Below are 22,975 nucleotides of genomic sequence, written 5' to 3' on the forward strand. Positions count from 1 at the left end.
AAAAGTTTTCCCCGGGGACCATTCGAAAGGGGCGGGCGTTCCACTCTGAAGCTTCCGATTGGCTAAGCTTGGGCCACGCGGGGCTCAGCAGTGGCGCGAATCCTCATCATTGTCGGAGAGGAGAGGAGCTGGGATGGATCTGGTGGCCGCCGGGGAGGCTGGGTTGGCCGCGGCTCAGAAACAACTCCGCGATGAGGTGGCCGAGAAGTGCCAGAAGTTGTTTCAGGACTTTCTCGAACAGTGAGTGGCAACCTTTGGTTCCAGACAGGATGGTGGTCGGTGGACTCGACTGTGCCCAACAGCATCTTGGGGGGGGAATGGGACCGTGTGTGTTTTGCCTGCATTTCTCCTGAATTCTCTGGGTTCAAAACTACACCTGGAGTAAAGCCGTTCAAATTCCGCGGGAGCTATTGCGGAATGCAAATAATTAAGTTCGCAAAGCTGCAGCTTTCCAACATAGGCAGCTCTGAAGCAATACCGTTTGTCTTGTATTGCTTCTTCATTGGTATCCCGCTTTTATTTTACAAATAACCCAAGGTGGCAAACGCCCAATTGCAACCTCCCTCTCCTGTGCTCCCCGCAACAACAACCCTGTGAGGTGGGACGGGCTGAGAGAGAAGGCTTGGCCCGAAGTCACCCAGCTGGCTTTCATGGTTAGGGGCAGGGAATAGAACTCAAGCAGTTTCTTGCTTTCGAGCCTAGATCAAACTATCTCATCGAGATGACATTTGTGGTTTTATACTGGTGCAATCTTTTGTGATGAAGTGGAGGGGTAAACTTGGTATTTCATACATCCTGAGGTTGCAGGTCTGGTCCTGGGATCTTTCTACAATCCTTTAGTGGATTTGACTGTATTGCTCAGAAATCTTTGATGTTAGATATATGAATGTGCTTAGACCCCATTCCAGGAGATACTGGAACATTCTAAATGTTGAGTTTCTTGTTTATTATCTCATGTGTCAAATAACAATAAAAGTACTCTGGGTGCCTTGTTGTATTTGTCTCAAGGAAGATAAAGCAGGATGACATTCTAAAAACAACAGCATAAGACCAGTAGTGGAGTATATCAGCTCAACAAATGAGTAGCAGAAATAACTATCAATCTGCTTCTTAAGCAACTGAACATTTATGTGCTAGGTGACCTTTTTTAAAGCAATGCTATCCTGGTTTATTTACCCCCACATAAATTCAGTTGTTTATTCCTTTCTTTTCTAAGAGAATGAAAAGTAGACTGCACCAAGCGGCTTGTGTGTGTACCTATTAAAGAATAAAATCTCAATTGATATTATTGATATACTAAAACATGGGTAAGGTTGTTTAAATTTGCCTGAAATTATTTTACATCAAAACAAGCTACTTTTCTTTGAACTCCTGATTTTACGATAATTCATCAGATGCCAAAAAAATTAGCCTAAATGCATGTTAACTTTTTTATTATACACAGTTCAAAACTGATTTGTTTATTTCTTTTGTAGAGGAAAACATGTTAATTTTCAGATATGATTATGTCAAACTTTGTAATTTGAGAGGTTAGAGAATAATTTCCAGTCATGGAAATATTTAAGTAAGGGGGTTATCTCACTATACTCCTTTTATATTCACTACATAATAGTAATGCTTAATTAAACTTGCTGTGTAGGAAATAATTCTATAAATTATTCCCTAAAAGATTCCTGAATAGTGATGGAGAAGTTAAATACTTGCAAGATGCAGAAGAACTGATTCGTCCAGAGAGAAACACCTTAACTGTAAGTTTTCAGGATCTGGAGCAATTCAATCAACAACTTGCTACCACAATCCAAGAAGAGTTCTATAGGTAAGAATACCTAAAATGTTCATATGATAATCATAGAAGTGATAATTTCAAGATCACTAGTCTGCATGTTCTTGGTTTTAATGGGAAAATGTTCAAGAGCATCAGGGAATTTCTTAAGACAAGTTGTATACGTAATCCTCGACTTACAACCCTTTGATTAGTGACCATTCGAAGTTACAGCAGCACTGAAAAAAGTGACTACCATTTTTCACACTGTTGCATGATCACGTGATCAAAATTCAGGTTTGGCAACTGGTTCATATTTATGATGGCTGAAGTATCCTGTGTGGGTCATATGATCACCTTTTGCAATTTCTGACAAAGTCAATGAGGAACGCCAGATTTACTTAACAACCATGTTCCTAACTTAACAGCTTCAATAATTCATTTGACAACTGGCAAGATAGTCGTAAAATGGGGCAAATCTCAACTGTCTTAGCAACAGACATTTTGGGCTCCATTGTTTGTAAGTTGAGGACTACCTGTATTAATAAATTTACAGATAAAATAAAAATTATGGTAATCTATCATTCGCATCTTAAGATAGTTTGGCCAGTTGCTTCCTATAATGTCCAGCCTTTGAATAGAAACACAGGGTTTACAAAGTCCTGTGGAGGGTGCCTTGTAGGAAATAATTCATATTTATACTTGTAAATTTAACTTGCATTAAATATTATCTGTTTGATTAAACTTCTAAGCCAACAGGGAAATTTATAAGATACACAGAAAGTCAGGGTGATGCAAAAGCTTACATAATTCTTTCACTAACAAATCTATCTTTTTTATTTTAGAGTGTACCCTTTCTTGTGTCGGGCTGTAAAAACATTTGCCAAAGACCACGGAAATGTTCCTCCTAACAAAGATTTTTATGCGGCCTTCCAAGATTTACCTACCAGGCACAAGTAAGAATCTTAATGATTAAATTGCCACTTTTACAATGTTATGTAACAAGGAAATAGTAATTTGGTACTGAAGGTGCATGTGATTATCCACAATTCAGGAGAATCCATTCTGGCATTGCCCTAAACAGTTAAGCAAAGGCTGCTGGCAAATCTATGTAATTTGTCTCTAAATAAGTGGAAGGAGCATTTTGTTAGCCTGTGTTTTCATTATGTCCACCTGCTAACACAAAAATGTGAGCTTGCTACATGTCCCTTCATTTCTAAGCTGTCATATATAGGAGCCATTGAAGCATATCTATTCAATCACTACTCCACTCTTCTGAGATTTTTGCCTCTCAGATATTGGAATAACTCTCTCTGTTTGACTTTTAGAAAGCTTGTAATAAATTGGTTGTTTCATTAAGCCTCTGGGGACAGCGTGAGTGTGACTATTTGCCTGAATGGTGAATTGGCCTAGTTTGATCTGGATTGTTTTTATTCCTTGCCTATGTATGATTATATTGCTGAGCACCTCATAAATAAGTAAAATACTTTTGCAATATTTGTTTTCTACCAAGTATATAAAGACAGTCTCAAGTTTCATACAGCTTGTCTAATGTAGTGTTGTACTCATGCAATTTTTCATCTGAAATTTGTATAGGATTTAATAAAGGTATCTTACCCAAAACCCATTTTAAAAAGCTAAGTATAGCATAGTGGAAATTCTGCAACTGATGTCCAGGACTATAATGCTATGAGGGGTTGATTACATTCTGTTCCTAACATCACAGACGTCAGCACAGCCATGTGCATTGTCTTAACCGATAGCACAGAAGGAACATACTTTTCTTAGTTAAAGAAAGCCTTGAACTTGCCAAGGTTACCATTCCGTAGAAAACAATAGGCCACAGTCGGCTGGGTAATTGCAATCTGATTTTGTGTGTTAAAGATGAAAAGCTTTTAAAATTGACTTTTTATTTCCTGAAAAGAATTCGAGAAATGACGTCAGCCCGCATCGGATCCCTCATGCGTATTAGTGGGCAGGTAGTTCGCACCCACCCAGTTCACCCAGAGCTTGTCAGTGGGACCTTTCTCTGTCTGGATTGCCAGACGGTGATAAAAGATGTGGAGCAGCAGTTCAAGTACACACAGCCCAACATCTGTAGAAACCCAGTCTGTGCCAATAGGAAGCGGTTTCTTCTGGATACAAACAGATCTCGGTTTGTTGACTTCCAAAAGGTATTGTCGTTGGAATTTCTGCCTTTGGTTTTTAAACAACAGTATGCTATTCTCAGGTCAATTTCTCAAACATGACCTATTTGATGACCTTTTTTTTTTTTTTTGCAAAGGTCATTAAATAGATTAAGCTATAACTCCACATTGGCAACAGGAAGGGCATCCAGCCAGTAAACACTCAGTTCTCTTCAGTTGCCCAGACTCCATCCTGCAAGGGATTATGGGTCATTAAAAGGCGATGATTAAACAGTATTAAGTGAATACTGCACTTAAGTGAATCTACTATTTGGTGTGGGATGGCTTTTCCTAGAAACTAGAAGTAAAGATGGGTTTCCAAGAAAAACACTGCAAATCACGTTCACATGACTGTATGGATCACTACACTGGCATTACAGAATCTGGCTTTCACCCGGTGGGAAGCGGAAGAGACAGCTCAGAAGAGCAAGATGCTCCAAAGGCTCCATACCCCTTCCAACACCCAAGGTGATAGGCTCAAGATCCAGATGGATCTTGATAAACTTGAACACTGGGCCCTATTTAACAAATGAAGTTCAATGTAGAGAAAAGTCATGTTTTGCACTTAGGCAAGTAAAACCAAAAGTACAGGTACAGATTAATTGAAACGTGGCTTAATAGCAGAAACTGTGACAGGGATCTTGGAGTTCTAATGGACAGTCAATTAAATATGAGCCAGCAGCGTGCTGCAGCTGCCAAAAAAAGCCAATAAACAAGGATAGAATCACGATCACTTGAAGTATTAGTACCACTTTATAAAGCCCGAATAGACTACACTTGGAATACTATATCCGGTTTTGGTCACCATATTAAAAAAAAAGATGCTGACACTCTAGAGCAGAATGCAGAGAAGAGCAACTAAGATGATTAAGGACCTAGAGAGTAAAACATGAAGAACGGTTGCAGGAATTGGATATATCGAGTCTAGTGAAAAGAAGGTCTAGGGGTGATATGATAGCAGTCTCCCAATCTTTTAAGGGGCTGCCACGAAGAGGGAGTCAGCCTATTTTCCAAAGCACCAGAAGGCAAGTTCAGAAACGACGGATGGAAACTAATCAAAGAAGCAACCTGGAATTAAGGAGAAATTTCCTAACAGTGAGGAATTTCCAATTAAGCAGTGGAACGGCTTGCATTCAAAAGTTTTGAGTGCTCCATCACTGGAGGTTTTAAAGAAGAAATTGGACAACCCAAATGGAATAGGGTCTCCTGTTTGAGCAGAGGGTTGGACTAGAAGACCTCCAAGGTCCCTTACAACTCTGTTATTCTGTTATTCAAATACCATAAATGTGAGTTGGTTGCCAAGTGCCCAAGATATGCAGTAACATGACATGTCAGAACTTTTCATTTGGGTAATAAGTCCCGTTTTTGCGTTACATCATAACTTTGACCATTTATAAACTGAGGACTACCTGTACTTCAAAATGTGAACTTTGGGCGCTATGTGAACAAGATATTAGTGCCTCTTCCTGCCTTGCCTTGCCTTTTGCCATATCTTATTTCCCCTCTGATCTTCTCATTGCCGGTGTAGTGAAGCATGAGACTCCCGATTCAAAGGAGGAACAGTATGATCTTCACAACCCTGTCTTAACAGCTCACTGGTTCTACTGTATCTGAATTAATACTGGATTTCTAGTGGAATTTAGTGGATTTTATAACTTATTAGAAAGGTGGTAGAGATGTTGACAAAATACTTTTAGCTATCGTATGCACGTTTTTGCTTTTCACAAATTAGGAGATTGTGTTTACCAAAAAAAAAAAAAAAAAGTGCGTTAACGCCAACTTAATTGATTCATGTATCTATTTTAATGCTCATTTGTGAAATTTCTATTTTCTTTTGAGGTTCTGTTGTTTTAATAATTCCTCTCCTCCTCCTCCCCCCCAAATATCTTATTTCTGCTTTTTGCCATAACCAAGGATAAAAACAAGCTTGCTTTACTGGCATTATGTCTCCTAAGATTTGTTGTTTTCCTAGTTCAGAAGTCAAAAGGAATCTGTTTAATGATCTTCCTTCTGCTTTCTTTTAGAACTTCCTTAGCTACGTGCCAGTTTGGTATAAAACGCAAGCATCTGTTGTTTTTCCAAGTCCATGTGCTAGAAATATTCAGGTTTAATTTTTAATCATGCTAAGGTCAGGCATTTTAAGGTCTCTTTCCTCCTGCCTTCCCAGGTTCGCATTCAAGAAACCCAGGCTGAATTGCCTCGGGGAAGCATTCCTCGCAGCGTTGAGGTCATCTTGCGTGCTGAAGCTGTAGAATCTGCACAGGCTGGTGACAAGTGTGACTTCACAGGGTGTCTCATTGTCGTGCCAGATGTATCTCAACTGTCTACTCCAGGTAGGGGAATCCTATCTCGAGTCTTCAGTATTGAAGATATTTATATATTCCTAGTATATGATATACAGGTACTCCTCGATTTACAACCACAATTGGCCCCATAATTTCTGTTGCTAAGTGAAATATTGGTTGAATGAATTTTGTTTTACTCACTGGTTAAATGAGTTTTACAATCTTTTTTGCCACAAGTGACCCACTGCAGGCGATAAGCTAGTCACCCGGTTGTTAAGTGAATCTGGCATCCCCATTGACTTTGTTTATCAGAAGGTCACAAAAGGTGATCACATGATCCCAGGACATTGCAACCATCATAAATATGAATCAGTTGTCAAGCGCCTGGATTTTGATCATGTGACCATGAAGATGCTGCAAAGGTGTGAAAAGCTGTCATAACTCACTTTTTTTTCAGTGCTGTTGTAACTTCGAATGGTCAGTAAATGAACTGTTCTAAGTCGAGGACTACCTGTAGCCTTAAAATATGCTGCTTTAAATTGCAGGTTAGGAATCACAGATTATATGTAGTCCTTGACTTATGACCTTAATGCAGCCTAACCGTCATTAGTCGTAAGTTGTGACAATCATAAATCACGTGACATTTTTTTATTTTTAGAGCAGTTGTTAAGCCAACATAGTGGTCATAAAGTGAACATCGCAGTTGTTAAGCAAACCAATGGTTCGCTTTGGGCCAGTTTTGCTGAAAACAGAAGTAAATAAAAGCAGAAACATGGTCCCATGACTGAGATGCTGCAAACAGTTGTAAATGTAGGCCAGTTGCTAAGCATCTGAGATGTGACCATAGTGGGTGGATCAACTTACAGTTGTAAATGTAGGCCAGCTGCTAAGCATCTGAGGTGTCATGTGACCAGGGGGGGATGTCAATTTTTGGGCCCAGGTTGAAAGTACCTCCTGTAGAGATCTGGTGGAACTTTGAACAACCATCAAGTACCAACACTGCCTGATCAGAAGGTTGTTTTGCTATTGTTCTACTACTTTAGAATCCTAGAACTATTATCTTGCGAGGGTTAGATATATTAAACTTTCATGGTGTTTAGCGCTATGTATGAATCCTGGTCACTGGCTAGTTCAGGGAACTATGATTAAAGCTATCCATGACTTAACATGATGCATTAATTGGGACTGATGGTAGCTTGCCCGATGTCATCTTCAATTATTTAGAGAGATATTTGTGGGTAGCTGGGTTTGCTCTTTGAGCAGAACTTTCAAACTCCTAATTTTATAGGTGTACGAGCAGAAACTGGTTCTCGTGTGACTGGAAAAGAAGGCTATGAAACTGAAGGTATCCGAGGTCTTCGAGCACTTGGAGTCAGAGAGTTGTCCTATAAATTGGTCTTTCTAGCCTGTTACGTGGCGCCAACAAACCCCAGGGTGAGTCTTGCTAAGTGAAAAATAACAGCAAGGATCATTTTAAAGGAACCAATTGTGGGGTTTTATTGCTGTTCTACTCCCTCTTACCGAATGTTGGAAGTTTTTACCTAAATATTTTTTGTTTTGATAATACTATGTGTTAAATAATTTGCCTTTTTTTTCCATGCAGTATATATTTTTAAGTGTGTTACATTCAAATTTGCCCGATTTAAAGTAGAGCTCCCAGTGTGTCCTCACCAGGTTGTCTAACATAAGAATGATGGGGTACAGGGGTGGGATTCAATTTTTTAAACAACCTGTTCTGTGGGCGTGGCTTAGTTGGTGGGCGTGGCTTGGTCATGTGACTGGGTGGACATGGCTTGGTGGTCATGTTATTGGCTGGGCGTGGCCAACTCAATATCACTCACATCGAGGCACGCATCTTTTCACCTGGCCTCGTGACTGGGGATGCTGCAACAGTCATAAGTGTGAAAAATGGTCATAAGTCACTTTTTTCAGTGCCATTGTAACTTTGAATGGTCACTCCACACAAGCAAAGTATCAGCAAAGGAGGGGGAAAAAACTCCAGAGAAGTTCCTGAGACAGGAAGTCTAGTCTTGCCAAGAATGTAATAAGGCTTAATGGAGAGGCAGTTTCTGTAAGCAACACCAGAATGTTTCCTTCCTGCCTGCCTTACAGGATTAGGCCAGTAATTTATTCTAACAACTGGTTCTCCAAACTGCTTAGAATGTTAGCAACTGGTTCTAGCGAATAGGTGCGAACTGGTAGAATCTCACCCCGACGGCGTAGAATTGTTGGGCTGCTGCAGCTTCTATAGGGCCTGACTGCAAAACCAACAATAACAGAACTTTTCCCTAGAAGACTTTTCCTGATACAGTAGCTTTCCATATACAGAAGTGGTTTTAATTTGGGGATTGTTCTTCCACCTGTGCTCTGAGATCACACATTTTTCACTGTCATTTCACTTTAAAAATATTCATGGGGGAAATAACACAATCAATATTTTCCCCCCCCCCTTGATTTGATGACTACTACTTCTCTGGCTCAGGATCTTAAGTTTTCTTGAATTACTTTCTGCGCTATTTTGAATTTGTGTTATTTTGTCTTAATCTTAGTTTGGAGGCAAAGAACTTCGAGATGAGGAACAAACTGCAGAAAGCATTAAAAATCAGATGTCTGTAATGGAATGGGAAAAAGTATTTGAAATGAGCCAAGATAAAAACTTGTACCACAACCTTTGTACAAGCCTCTTTCCCACCATACATGGTAAGACTAAACTGTTATTTTAAAACTATTTGGAAAGCTTTCAAATGAATTATGTACACTGTATCTAATCTGGAACTCTCTCTAAATATTATCTCTTCTGAAGAGATCGGAACAATTAAAAAAAACAATCTCTTTGTGGTAGTGGAAGTTTGGGATCCAGAAAATAATATAGGGCTTCAGAAACATGCAGGTGCCTGTATTTGACTTGAAGTGGCTGGTGATCCATTGAAGGGAGAACCCAAAGGTTGGTTGTTGGTTTTTCCCCAGGAGGCAACTGGACTTTCGGGGGGGGGGGGGTTTGAACATGTTTAATTTCTAATCCAAGAAGCTTCTTCAGCTCTGACTGAATGGGGTGTGTGGAATCTGTTTTTTTTTTTTTTTTAAATAAAGTTTTATTTGGGTTTTCACACACAAAATACAAGTAAAACATCTTTTTTGAAAATAGCACGGTCCCGGGTTGAACTTCTTTATACAGACACAAAACTCAATTTCATGCTCCTTTTTGTGTTCTATTCCATATCTTATACTATTTTACATTTTCTACATAGTTTTTCCCCTCTTTTAATTTTCTCAATTTTATTTTGATTATCTCATCTCAATTCAAATCATTATATTTATACTTTTGTCTGTTCTGTTTCAATTTCATATTATCTTTTCTCATTAAACAAATTTTCTCCTGTTGTTACTAATTGGAGTATGATACCTTTATATCTTTTAATTACATCCATTCAACTCTTATTTAAACTTCAATATATACCTTAAGTTTATGGCCTTCAATATAATACAAAATACATAACTTCCAGTCGAATTCTGCCTGGTACATTCTTATAATACACACTGTATTCTTTAAAAAAAAGAAAGAAAGAAAGATTGTAAATATATGTAATTATAAACCCTCATTCCATTCCAGTTCAGTTCTATCATTAATAATCATTAAAACCATAACATCTTTAACACTTCTTTTCAATTAAATATCATATGTCCTTAAAAACACATATAATCTCTATAATTAATTTTTCCCTTATTTCTCTTCACATATGTTTTATAAATCATTAAATATACCTTTTGTTACGTTTATTGACAAGCATTCCACTGAATTACGATAGCTATTTTATCAGACATTTTAATCATACATTGTTTCATATTTTCTAAAGTTATTTCTGCTTCTAATATAACTATACTATCTTATGTACCTTTGCAGAATCCCTTTTCCCATTGGATTTTCACCCATTATCTCTAAATAGGCCCTGTTTCTCTATATTTTGCTTCTATCCTTTATAACTTCTTTTCCTTTCTTTCTTCCCTCTCATCTTCTCCCTCCCCTTTTTACCCACTTGTCTCTCTAGTTCTAATTCTCTCTTCTGCATTTCCCTCTTCTGTTGCTTTCTGATTTTATACTTATTTTTCACTCTATTTTGGGGAGGAGTTGTTTTTCCCAAACTTAAACTTTCCATTCTCTTTCTCCCCTTTCCTTCCCCCCCCCCCCATCTAAGATTACTTGTTCATTAAAGATGGCTTCTTCTTTGTCGCAATCTTCTTGTTCTGCAGGCATTTCTTGTTGTTTCTTATAATTCCAAATCTCCATTTCTAAAAACTGAAATACAAAGCCAAAAGAACCTCTCCCTTCTTGTGCATCTTCTTTGTATTTTTTAAGTTCCATTTTGAGTTCTTCTAAAAGTGGAGCCATTTTAAACAGTTTTAAACAACCACCCGATTGATTTTAGTCATTCAAAACAATAACCAAGAATCCAGAAATCATCAAGTAATCCAGATAGTCCCGAGTTATATCTTCTTATTTTTTTTTTTTTTTTTTTTTTTGAGTTTCTCTTCCTGGGGTTTTTGTTGCGATATTTCAGTTAGAATGAATCTTTTGGAAGTCTTGTTGAGATTTTGCTGTAAGTTCTTTTTTAATTCTAGGCAGTCTCCTCCCTTCCAGATCCTGCCCTTTTATTCTTCCTCTCTCCTTATCCTGTTTTCAAAAGCTTTTAATTATCCAGAAATCTTTATTATCCCTTTGACTTTTTATTTTCAGCATTAAATGCCTATTGATGTCAAAGTGGATTTTTTTCCAATTTCTTGCTTAAGTCTCTTAGCTGTCAGTATAGGACAAGGAGAAAACCAAATCTTTTCCCTTTTCTCTCTCCTTTGCAGCTTAAAAATCTTCTTAGGGAACAATGTTATTGTTTTTTAACAATTTCAATTCCAGGGTACCTTATTTGTTGCTTTTGCTGTTTGACCCGGTCAACCAAAACTTTCTCTTCTTATCTTCCCTCCTGCACATTCTTTTCCGGTCGAGTTCTTCTTTGTGGTGGCCATTTCTGACCACCGCTGCAACCGCCTTCGGGAAAGGGAGTAATGGCCAGCTGGGGAGGAGAGATGCGGCTCTCCTCAACCCTGCTGGCAATCTCCCCCCTCTTCACCAACTCTACGGGGTGGCTTAGCCCCGAAACCAGCCGGCTCGGGGCGCTCCAGCGGCGAGCACGGATCAAAGCCTCGCAGAGACGAGGTTTCGGTCTGTCGCTGAAGAAGCGCAAACCAGAAGTCGGGTGTGTGGAATCTGTTGAGAAAGGGCTGTTCAATTTTGGGGTTAAAGAGACCATCTATGTCAGAAATGAACAGCCCTCTCAGCAAGAGGGGGAGGGATACAACAACTTATATCTCCAGTATACAACACAGTCCTTTCCACAGTTCCAAGAAGGCTCCACACCCATTTGCACTGATGACACAGGTAAACTTCCAGGTGGCCTCAATGACTTGCTTAAAAGAATGCAAATGTCCAGCTATCTGCAGGGAGTATAAATTCTTCCATTCCCCACCATTCAGTCAGAGCTGAAGGAGCTTCTTCGATGAGAAGCAAAAAGAGATCTTCAAAGAAAAACCAGAAAATCCAGTTGCCTCTTGAAAAAAGTACCTTTGGGACAGCCATGACCTGGATGACTTGAGAATCTCCATAGACATTGAAGGGAGAAGTTTGCCATAATCTTTTAATCAGTATACCTCATCATCTCTTTGCTTATCAAGTAACCTCTGCACTTTAATATCAAAATAATAAACTTGGACTTTGTTTCACAGATTATTTTAAATTGCTTATTTTAGCCGAAGGCAACATTGGTCTGTTAAACTACCTTGTATCAGTAGTCCAATATAGACTGTTTTTGAATTATGATTACGCTCTGACTTAGGCATATTTTAGAGATAATAGGCTTAATCTAGAGTTCTCATGAATGGAGGAGACACATTTTATTATCCCCACCCTCAGTCCTTTGGAAAGCTCCTTCTGGATATTGGGGCCCTACAAAACATAGTGAGAGATGGTTCATAACGAAGTGTTCATTAGTGAAAATAAGGTTTTCTTGGTTCTTCACCTCTTCCCCAGAAAGGGCTTCTCTTTACAGTTATATTCAGTACCATAGAAAGATATAAAATAATGACTATGTAAAGTATAGTTTATTATAACGAACAAAATAACAGAAAAATACATTTAAACTTGTTTACATATACATGACTACGCTAATTATGAGAATAACATTAAAGGAAGGGGGGGGACATCAAAAATTACATCATTCACATAATTCCTAAAAAAAATTGGTCAAATTACTCAAAAAATTTTCTTCCTTATCCTTTGTTGGAAAAAAAAAATCCAATATATATAAATGACACATGCTAACGTTCCTGTTGGAAATCGGGTGTAGAATTTTTTCTTCTGCAAGTGTTTTAAACGATTATTGTAGCTATTTATCATGCACAAAATGTCCACAATTTTTGAGGTCTTAGTAGATTCCAAACACTGGGTTGAGCCAAGGAGTATATATGTATATCATGAGTAGATAGCTAGTTTGATCTCGCAGTTAAGTGACCAGGTTATATATTGGGAGACTGTGAGTTCCAGTCCCACATTAGGCATAAAGCCACTTGGATGATCTTGGGCCAGTCATGTTGTCCCAGCCCTAGGAAGGAAACGAGGGCAAACCATTTCTGAAAATCTTGCCATGAAAACTTCAGGGGCTTAACCAGCCTGTTGCCAGGAATCAAAAACCGGCTCAAAGCATATAAATCATACAATAAGCAGTCAGGTTAAGACTAGATTACAGGCTATAAGGAGGCCTTATGAGATAATGTTCCAATGTAATGCTTCTTGGTCATGTTCTGTACATCTTGAAAAGATGAGATGAAATAATGAACGTGGAGAATTTCCTGTGATTCTTTGACCTGGTTGATTCTGCTCAGTTACAAGCAACATTGTTGAGTTTTGAGCATTGTTTAAGGCTAACATCACAATGGCTGGAAAATAAGTTGCCTTTTCATTTATATACGTTTATTCAAGGAATTTATTTTGAATGTGTGCATTTGTAAAATCTTTAATATGTCTAACATTCACTTGCTGTGATCTAGGTAATGATGAAGTAAAGAGAGGGATTTTACTCATGCTATTCGGTGGCGTTCCTAAGACAACAGCAGAAGGCACTTCATTACGTGGTGACATCAATGTTTGCGTTGTTGGTGATCCAAGTACTGCCAAAAGCCAGTTTTTAAAGTAAGTTTCTCTAACACTATGGCAGGGTTAGCTGTACGATCAGCATGGCTTTCAGATCTCTGCATATATGTGAAATAATTTTTAGATAAAGTTGAAGAAATTGTGCTGGATTGCTAACTTTTTAAACAAATATTCAATGCAGTACAATTGTTGCAACATTCCTTTACGCACAAATGAAAAGATATGATGAAATCTCCTTGCAAGTGTTTGTATATCTGTTTGACCAAAATACGATCTACTCTGGTCTTTTGTAGGAAACATCTACCTGACTTAGAATTAGTACAGTTGTGCAAAGTTTTGAAGAGATGCTTAACTTCAAAAATAAAATTTCACCAGGAAGTTACCTCACCTAAAGGCTGGGAAATTCAGTTAATGCTCACAACCAGGACTCTAGAGATTGCTACCACTAAGTGATGCAGTCATACTATACAACCGCATCACTTAGTAATGGAAAGTCTGGTCCTAATTGCTGTTGTAAATCAAGGACTAGCTGCTGATGAGCATTTATTCAAACTCTAGTCTTTGCTGTTATGTCACCCTAGCATGGGTGGTGCAGTGGTTAAAGTGCAGTAGTGCAGGCAAACTCAGCCCACAGTCTGGAGTTGGATCTTGACAGGCTCAAGGTTGACTCTGCCTTCCATCCTTCCAAGGTTGGTGAAAGGAGAATTAAGATAGTTATAAAGCAGTATGGAGCAGTATACAAATCTAAATGCTGTTGGTATCTTTTGTGAAGTTGCTGCTCATTGAAACGATTTATGATCCAACAGGCACGTGGAAGAATTCAGCCCCCGAGCAGTCTATACCAGTGGAAAGGCCTCTAGTGCTGCTGGTTTAACTGCTGCTGTGGTGAAAGACGAAGAGTCCTATGAATTCGTTATTGAAGCTGGGGCACTCATGTTGGCTGATAATGTATGTTATCCAAAGTGTGATACCTTCTGCTTCAAATAAGGATTACCATTCATTTTATTTATCCCAGTAATGGAAGTGGGAATTGACAAACCTCCTGTTGCATTTTCCCCAGGGAGTGTGTTGTATTGATGAATTTGACAAAATGGAAATGAGAGACCAAGTTGCCATTCACGAAGCAATGGAGCAGCAAACTATATCCATTACCAAGGCTGGAGTTAAGGTAAACATTCACTGCCAGAATTACCAATCGTTGTTATTTTAGTCTTTAGGATTAGTGTGGATTATTTGGCAGGTTTCTGTAGTTGGATCCACTCTGGTCATTTCTTTTCAGAATGTTATTCTGTGACTAAATTATTTAGAGAGGTTATGCTCTAAAAGAACCAGTCTTTACATAAGTATAAACCATCCAAAGTCACTTGGAGTCAGGCTACGTTAAATAATTAATTAATTATTAGTCCCAAGTAAAATCACTTTTTAAAAATGCAGTGAGCAAGAAAAAGAATAAACAATAGCAAAGATGACACAAAATAATTAAGGGAGAAAAGCCATATCTTCCAGCCCCTTCGATACATCAGTAGGATGGGGACCATCCAGATTTCAGGGGAACCTCATTCCGGATTCCAGGGAGCTGCTACAGAGAAATCATGTTTATAGAGTCCCAATAAGATAGCCTTGTTTAATCCAAGGAATCTGGAACACACCAAACTCGCCAGATCAAATTGGCCCAGTGGGTATTATGGCACATAGGTGGTCTCTCAAGTACCAGAGCCTAGCCAATGTTTTTCATATATTAAAATTTATGTTCTGGAAGAAGCAATTTTGGGGGCAAGAGTCATTGGGGTTGAAGCATCTACCAACACAATTCATCAAAAAATATCTTCCTGACCCAGTAACAATCTGTCTTTGAAGATAAGAGAGAAAATAATTTGTTCCTCCTGCTTTCTACTATTTGTTCCCAGTTTGTTCAGCTTTATGAAATAAATGTGTACATATTAGCTACTTTTCTCAGGAAGCTTTTTGTCAGGGAGAAGGATAAAAATTTTATTTACTTACTTTGTTTTTTAACAGGCCACTTTAAATGCCAGGACATCAATTTTGGCAGCAGCAAATCCAGTCGGCGGACGTTATGATAGAGCCAAGTCTTTGAAACAGAATATAAACTTATCGGCCCCTATCATGTCTAGATTTGATCTCTTCTTTATTCTTGTGGATGAGTGCAATGAGGTAACACAGAATTTACAAGTATTTGTAATTCATGGTAGATTAAATTATATGCATCTTATAAAATACAATTCTGTGTCTTTTTAATCCGTCTTTTCATATATATTTTTACCTGGGTAAGTGGGATTTTAAAGGGGATTTTGTACTTATGAGTTGCATTATATTTTAATATGTTTTCCTGCACTATACTAACATTCTGAGAATATTGGTAGCTCTTAAGGATGTGCAAATTTTACCAAGTTGCAAGTAGTATGTTACTTAATATACCTGGAATAAGAATAACCTTGTCAGAGTGCTAACTTGGTTTAAGTGCTGAACATGGGACATATGAAATGGCTTGGATCCATCAGAAGCCCAAGTTTGATTTGAGGATGTTTTTAACTTTTTACCTAAGTTAAAAGACAGAAATGATGAATGAAACCCCCTCTCTCTTTATTATATTCATCTTTCTTTTCTCCCTTTAAAAACCACTCGAGGACTATTGAGGGATGCGATAAGAACATTCTGCAGAATGGGAGAAATAAAAACATTTGTGAAACCGATGGTTGTGGAGCTAGCATTATATAAAAGTTATTAAAGATGCAGTAATTTGGTCGTGATAATGATATTTATTTTGAGAGCTACTTTGGTTTAGAAAGCTGGCAATTCACACTCTCCACCCACTCCATCTCCTACAATAATTGTTGGGATATTATGAGGCAGAAGCCTTTCTGAGTGATATAAAATAAAGGCAGAATACAAACCTAATATAATCACACAATAATTTTGAAACAAAATGTTACAAAATCCAAATTGTTGAAAATTCAGACTCAATTAATAAAGAACTTATTCATATGATAGATTATTATTATTATTTGGAGTTTCTGTTAAAATTATTTAACAGAGTAAGATAACAGTAACACTATTTGTAATGGCAAATCTGGACATACCAATGTTTTTTCTATTACATTGCACCTTATACCTTTAGTAATAGTGCCTAATATTTCCCTAGGTTACGGATTATGCTATTGCAAGGCGCATTGTGGATCTTCATTCTAGGATAGATGAATCGATTGATCGTATTTATACACTTGATCACATCCGAAGATACCTTCTCTTTGCCAGGCAATTTAAACCAAAGGTATTGAGAATTTTAAAACTTTCCTTATTATTTAAAAATGGTATATTTTTAATATGAGCTCTTTAACACTTACTCCAATTTGCTGAAATGATTTCTCGAATTTCTCTAAAGGTTAGAGCTTTTACTGCTTGATTCCATGATGTAATGCAATATTTTTAAATGGAAATTCTACTGAATTCCATCATAGCAGACTATTATATGCATCATTTTCCCCACTTCCAATAGATTTCCAAAGAGTCAGAGGATTTTATTGTTGAGCACTATAAGCGCTTACGCCAAAGGGATGGCTCTGGTGTCACAAAATCATCATGGAGAATCACAGTGAGACAACTGGAAAGCATGATACGGCTGTCGGAAGCCATGGCACGGATGCATTGCAATGATGAGGTATCTACATTTGATGGTATTTAAAGGGGAGTGGAGATCATTCCTTGCTTTGTTTAGGACCATTTGTTTCTTCCTGTTTACGGCACATACCAGGGGTCCCCAACCGCTGGTCTGTGGCCCGGTGCTTTATCTTGAGTTTGTTTTGTGTGGGTTAGCATATGCAACTTAAGTGTGTTTAGTTAGTTTATTGTATTGTGCAAACTCAAAAAATGGGTTAATTTAGTAATTGGATTACAGGTTGTTCTGGACTTACAATCACTTTTAACGACCATTCAAAGTTATAACAGCACTGAAAAAAAGTCATTTACAATCGGTCCTCACATGCACAGCGTCTCCACCTTCGGGCGCTTGTCAACCAGCATGCATTTACAATGTTTGCCTTGTCCCGGGGTCATGTGATCACCATTTGTGACCTTCCCAGCCAGCTTCCAACAATGGAGGAAGTAAGATTTGCCTAATGGCCAAATAATTCACTTAACAGCTGTGGCAAAAAAGGTCATAAAATTGAGCATGACTCACTTAACCACCACCTTGCTCAGCAATGGAAATTCTGTTTCCATTGTGGTCGTAAGTCAAGGACTATCTGTACAGGGATGTGTATACCAAGGAAGCCTTTAATATATATCCTTGAACAATTTCGTAATTCAGGCTTGTGCAGTGCTGTACCAACTTCATTAAAAGTACCATACTGAGTAGTTTTATGTGCCTTCTTCCTTCATGTATATTAAAAGCTTTGACTTTGACAGTAAATCTAGTGTAATTTATTCCTTCTATTCCTTGCCCAAAAAGAGGGAATAATAAACCTCAGAGAAGAGAGATCTGTGTTTCTTCTGCTGTTGCTTGACTCCATTTCCCAGCTGCCTTGGCCAGTCCAGCTAATAGGCGAGACTGAGGGAAGTTGTCCATCAACACCTGGTGAGCCACAGACTCCCATCTGTGGTAGCAGTTATGTTCTTCCATGCTTTACATGTAAAAATTGCGCAGGAGTGATATGTGATACTATACTACAGTACATGAAGCAAAATCCTTTCCTCTGATTCTCCCTAAATGTTCTTAACAAGGTTCATCCAAAACACGTGAAGGAAGCTTTCAGATTATTGAACAAATCTATCATCCGGGTTGAAACTCCAGATATCAATTTAGACCAAGATGAAGAACCATCAATTGAAGAGCCTGAGGACCAGGATGGAGTTGCCAGTGAGTGGTTTCCAGATAAGTCTTAGCCCAGGGGGATTCCCAGTTTCAAGTGAGGAGATTCCCACCAAAAACAAAAAGGCCAAGTAGAGGGCCACCTGAGTGTTACTTCTTAGGGTCTGCTTGTTTCCAATCCAGTTTGAGTGATGTTGGGCCGCTTTAAGTCAATCTTACTTAATTATTATTACTGTTAATTTTAATAATGCCTTGACAGTAGACCTGCTTGGTGCCATTTTAACTAACTGTGTGATAATTTAGGAAGGCTTTTCAAAAAAAGCTTTTTATTGACCACATACTTGGTTCAATATTTTTCCTATACATCTTCATTACTTCATAATACCAATTGTGAAATGCCAAGAGAGATTTATTGCAGAGTATAAACTTTACTCATTTACCTGGGAGTAAATAAGTAAGTACATTGGGCAAATTTCTGACTTAGTACGAGAAAATTGTGCCAAAAACAAAGCTAGCTAGCATAATTTTTAGTTTAAAGACAATGTCTCCAAACCTGTATATTTGCAGAAAGGACTGAGTGAATGTTTCTGTTGGAAAGATTCCGTTATATGAAGGGAAATAATGCTCTCACTTGATGTTTTCAAAAAGTTCTGGTAAAGCTGCCTTTTTGTGCCTAGGGGGCAAAAAAAAAGTACATATATTGAATGCACAAAAATACAATACAATATTGAAGTGATTGAAGCACACAAAATAAATGGAGTCACATAACATATTTGTAATCGTTGGGGAAGGGGAGGTCTTTGTTTTTTTAGCTATTTAGGATTTCGACCATCAGAGTTTTCGTTCATATCGTAAACAAAACAAAACCTGGGTTAGTTTGAGTTTCTTTCTCACCCCTGTCTTCTTTCCCAGAAATGAGTTGGTTTTTATGACTGTTTTTTGTAACTGCTCCTTTTACAGTTCATTCATCCCTTTTCCATTCCTGGGACCAGGTTTACATTCTTTTACAGCTATTTGAAAGCTTCAAAAAAGGGGTGTGTGGGAAGGTTGAAGCAACAGACAACCTAGGCATTATTTCTTCCTATTGCAAGGAATGATAAGAGAGGAGCTTTGGGGAAAATGACTTGACAAATAGACAGTCATTATGGTTGTGAGTGTTTTATTTTGAATGAATAAAGCAGGAAGCTCATTAAACCAATTTATTTCTTGATAAAGTTTCACTGTGGTTTATCAATTCCAGCCTAATGAATAAAAATTGTTTATGCTTTCAAGGAGAGGAAGACAATGTACTTACTAATGGCTTAGTAAATGGTACCAGTGACACTGCAGATGATTCAAACAAAGATGTGGCACCAAAGGCTTCTCTGAGACTTAGTTTTTCTGAATATCAAAGAATCTCTAACCTCATTGTAATGCATCTAAGGAGATCTGAAGAAGGTAAGGCCAGATCACCCTGGGGGGGGGGGGGGAAGCAAGGACCCTCCACTTGTAAGATCTACCCCTCATTGGACAAATGATGTTAGAACATATGCAGATTTCCTTCATATCTGATAGGAATGAAGATTTTTAAGTATTAATCCTGATAAAACAACAGATATAGTTTTTTTTCAGATGTGCATGGTTATTGATCCTGGACAATGAGATTGGATAGTTCTAGATAGCTAGAACAAGATAATTCACTAAGTAGATCTAGATCAACAGCACTGCTCAAAGCTCGGAGTTCCAATTACTCTAAAATTGACATCTATATAGGGAAAACTCCATGATACTATAGATATAGGCATAGTTGCCTCTTTTGTATGTTTAAGTAATTGCATACATCCTAGTCCCATTATTTAAGAGAATACACTTGTACATCCTACTTCTGGGTGCCCACGTTACTAAGGTAGAGGAAAAGGAATTCTACATGAATAGCATTCAAAATGCAGCTGACTTAAAGTTCCAGTTAGCTATTCAAAAGCTTTATTTCCGGTGCCCTTTTTTATGAGTGTTTTCCTTTTGTGATATGTATCCTTTCGGTTCCCGTGCAGGCAGGGACCTTGTACAAAATGCTGCGGTTTTCATGTCAGCCATAAACTTGCTTAGCCATGGAGGTGCACAATTTTTATCAGATTTAACAAGGATATAAAGATAACTGAAATGCGAATATAAAGTATGCTAAAATTACATAACCGTCAGAAACATTAACAAACTGTTTCTGGAAAATATTTTCTCCTGATTGCAGAAAATGACGACGCTGCCTTTAAAAAGAGTGAGCTTATCAACTGGTATTTAAAAGAAATTGAATCTGAAATAGATTCTGAAGAAGAACTCGTCAATAAAAAGAAAGTGATCGAAAGAGTGATTCATCGTCTTATACACTATGTACGTATGCATAGTATCCAAGGCCCGGGGTTCTGTTTGAATGCCAACGTTACTCAGAGCTCCTTAAATATAGTCTGACTGTACAAAGTTCTAACAGCATTGAAAAAAGTGATGTAATCCTAACCCCATGGACACGTGATTGAAATTTGGGTGCTTAGCAACCAGCGTGTATCTACGATGTTGCCGTATCCTGGAGTCATGTGAATGCCACTTGCAACCTTCCCAGCTGGCTTCCTACAAGCAGTCATTGGGGAAACTGGATTTGTTTAACAATTGTGTGATTCATTTAACAACTGCAATATAACCAAATAAAGATTTGATGATGCTGGCAGTGGTTCGTTTTAACAACAGTGGTAGAAATGGTTGTAAGATTATAGCATGACTAACTGAATAATTGCCTCGCTTAGCAACAGAAATTTTGGTCCCAATTGTGACTCTTTTTAAGTCAAGGACTTCTTGTAATAATCAATAAACTTCATTCACATAAATAAAGTTTATTCACTATTGCAAGCAGTCCTTAAGTCACAATTGGGCCCAAAATTTCTGTTGCTAAGCGAGGCCATTGTGAGTTAAGTGTGTTTGTATTTAAATATTTAAAGGGCCACATAAAGCATTTTATACTGGATGTGTGCCACTGAGTTAAATGGGATCAAATTTGTGAGTTATGGTGTAAAGCATTAGAATTCTGTGCCTATTTAGAAAATGGAAAGTCTTTCATTTCGGAACAGAAATGTATAAAAATGCAACGTTAAGCTTTGTTAGCATTTATGCAAATTACGCCTTTCTCCTCCCGACTTTTAAAATTGCAACGTTGTAAAAATGGACGCATTCATCATAATATAGCAAGCAAAGATAGCAAAATATTAATTGCTACTTGGAAATCAGTCCTTTATAAACATGATCTGACCAAAAATTCTCTCTTACAGGATCATATTCTAATTGAACTCACACATTCGGGATTAAAAGATTCCGTGGAAGTACAGAGCTTTGGTGAAGACCCCTATCTTGTGGTTAATCCAAACTACTTGCTGGAAGATTAAAGACTGAGCGAGCCGTGCTACAAATCCATTTCATACCAGTGAGATAAAAGCTCACTAGCTGATACGCATCAGTTGTAGATAGCTGACTAATCCAAGATTTATCTCGGAATTCACCTACCTTGCCTTTTTTAAATAATCTTTTGTAGAGATAAAAGGAGTTGTAAAACCTGGTAAAGCAAACCGTTTTTTTAAAGCTGACATTTGCTTCTTCTGTATTTTACATTAAAAAAAATTGTATGCAGTAGTTCAGTAGTGCAATCTTACTCTGTAAATCTCTTTATTTGTGTCCAATAAATTTTAAAAAGTTCATTATGCATTGTTTCAAAATGATTTTTTTATGCATGAAACAGAAAATACATTGCTTCATGTCTTTGGAATACTGTTTTCAGGTTGGAAATACTAAAACAAATATTGTTAAACTAAAAACAGCCAAGTTTTGTTTTATGTTTGGAACAAAAGTTTTCAAAGCATGTGTCTGATCTCAGAACGCCACTCTAAAGCTCAGGGTTTCATTGTCAAAGCCTTTTCATTGTTTATTCAATTTCTATAACATCCCTATATGTTGATTTTGCTGGATAAAGAGCACTAGTCCAAACATCAATTTAAAATTGAATTTTACAGTTGTGATGCTAAAATATTACAATAATTTGGAAATAGGTTAATTTTGTTATTTAGCCGTGATCAAATGGAAAGAAATTCACACACCCTGATTAAGATGTAACTGGAATCTAATTTAAAGAAAAGTTATGTGGTCCTGATAATCCAAGTTGGCCCATGCTACAAGGATAGTTTTTGTTCTCATGGCACAATTATTTTTCCTCCAGAAAATCTCATTGCTACCTATTTGTCAAGGTGGATTTTTAGTGTGGAGAAGGCCATGTTGGGGGAAAACTCATAGTTTCTCTGTGTGTTGTAGAATCCAAATGAGCTAGCCAGATGTAGAGATGTCCTCCGTATTTGTTCTAACTCCCTTCTGATCCTTTGAAGCACAGTTTGGATTAAAAAAAAAAACCATAGGGATGTTACTATGAATATACCAAGTATCCCACAAGAGTTAACACTGGCATTGTTGACCATTATCTTTTCAACATCTGCCTAGATTCCATTTGGATGGATGGTGACCTATGGACTTGACAGTACATTAATAAGTAATAAGTTCTGCAACCTAAGTTGCATTTTTAATGCTTGCTTCCTACTTTTAATAAAAGATTCAGATAATTACATATTTCACAGTGTTATTGTAGTACACCACGGTTCGATACCTTTGTTATCTTTGCAGTTATAAAAGTTAAATGTTAAATTTTATTATCTTTGATCT

The 22,975-nt window shown here is 37.6% G+C and overlaps 1 protein-coding gene across 1 annotated transcript; it reads left to right on the forward strand.

Annotated features, from left to right (window-relative positions):
- Nucleotides 1-31: 31 nt before the first annotated feature.
- Nucleotides 32-21,970, forward strand: MCM6 (minichromosome maintenance complex component 6). Its single transcript, XM_026665368.2, has 17 exons — nt 32-240; nt 1,670-1,816; nt 2,608-2,718; nt 3,687-3,936; nt 6,116-6,281; nt 7,522-7,667; nt 8,783-8,933; nt 13,326-13,467; nt 14,235-14,376; nt 14,489-14,596; nt 15,445-15,600; nt 16,589-16,717; nt 16,943-17,104; nt 18,166-18,301; nt 19,526-19,690; nt 20,478-20,617; nt 21,544-21,970. The coding sequence occupies exons 1-17, from the start codon at nt 134-136 to the stop codon at nt 21,655-21,657; spliced, it is 2,472 nt and encodes an 823-aa protein (XP_026521153.2). The 5' UTR covers nt 32-133; the 3' UTR covers nt 21,658-21,970.
- The last annotated feature ends 1,005 nt before the right edge of the window (nt 21,971-22,975 follow it).

This window comes from Notechis scutatus, chromosome 1, assembly GCF_049901735.1.
Source record: "Notechis scutatus isolate UNSWTSFEM ecotype Mainland chromosome 1, rNotScu1.2, whole genome shotgun sequence".
Lineage (NCBI taxonomy): Eukaryota > Metazoa > Chordata > Lepidosauria > Squamata > Elapidae > Notechis > Notechis scutatus.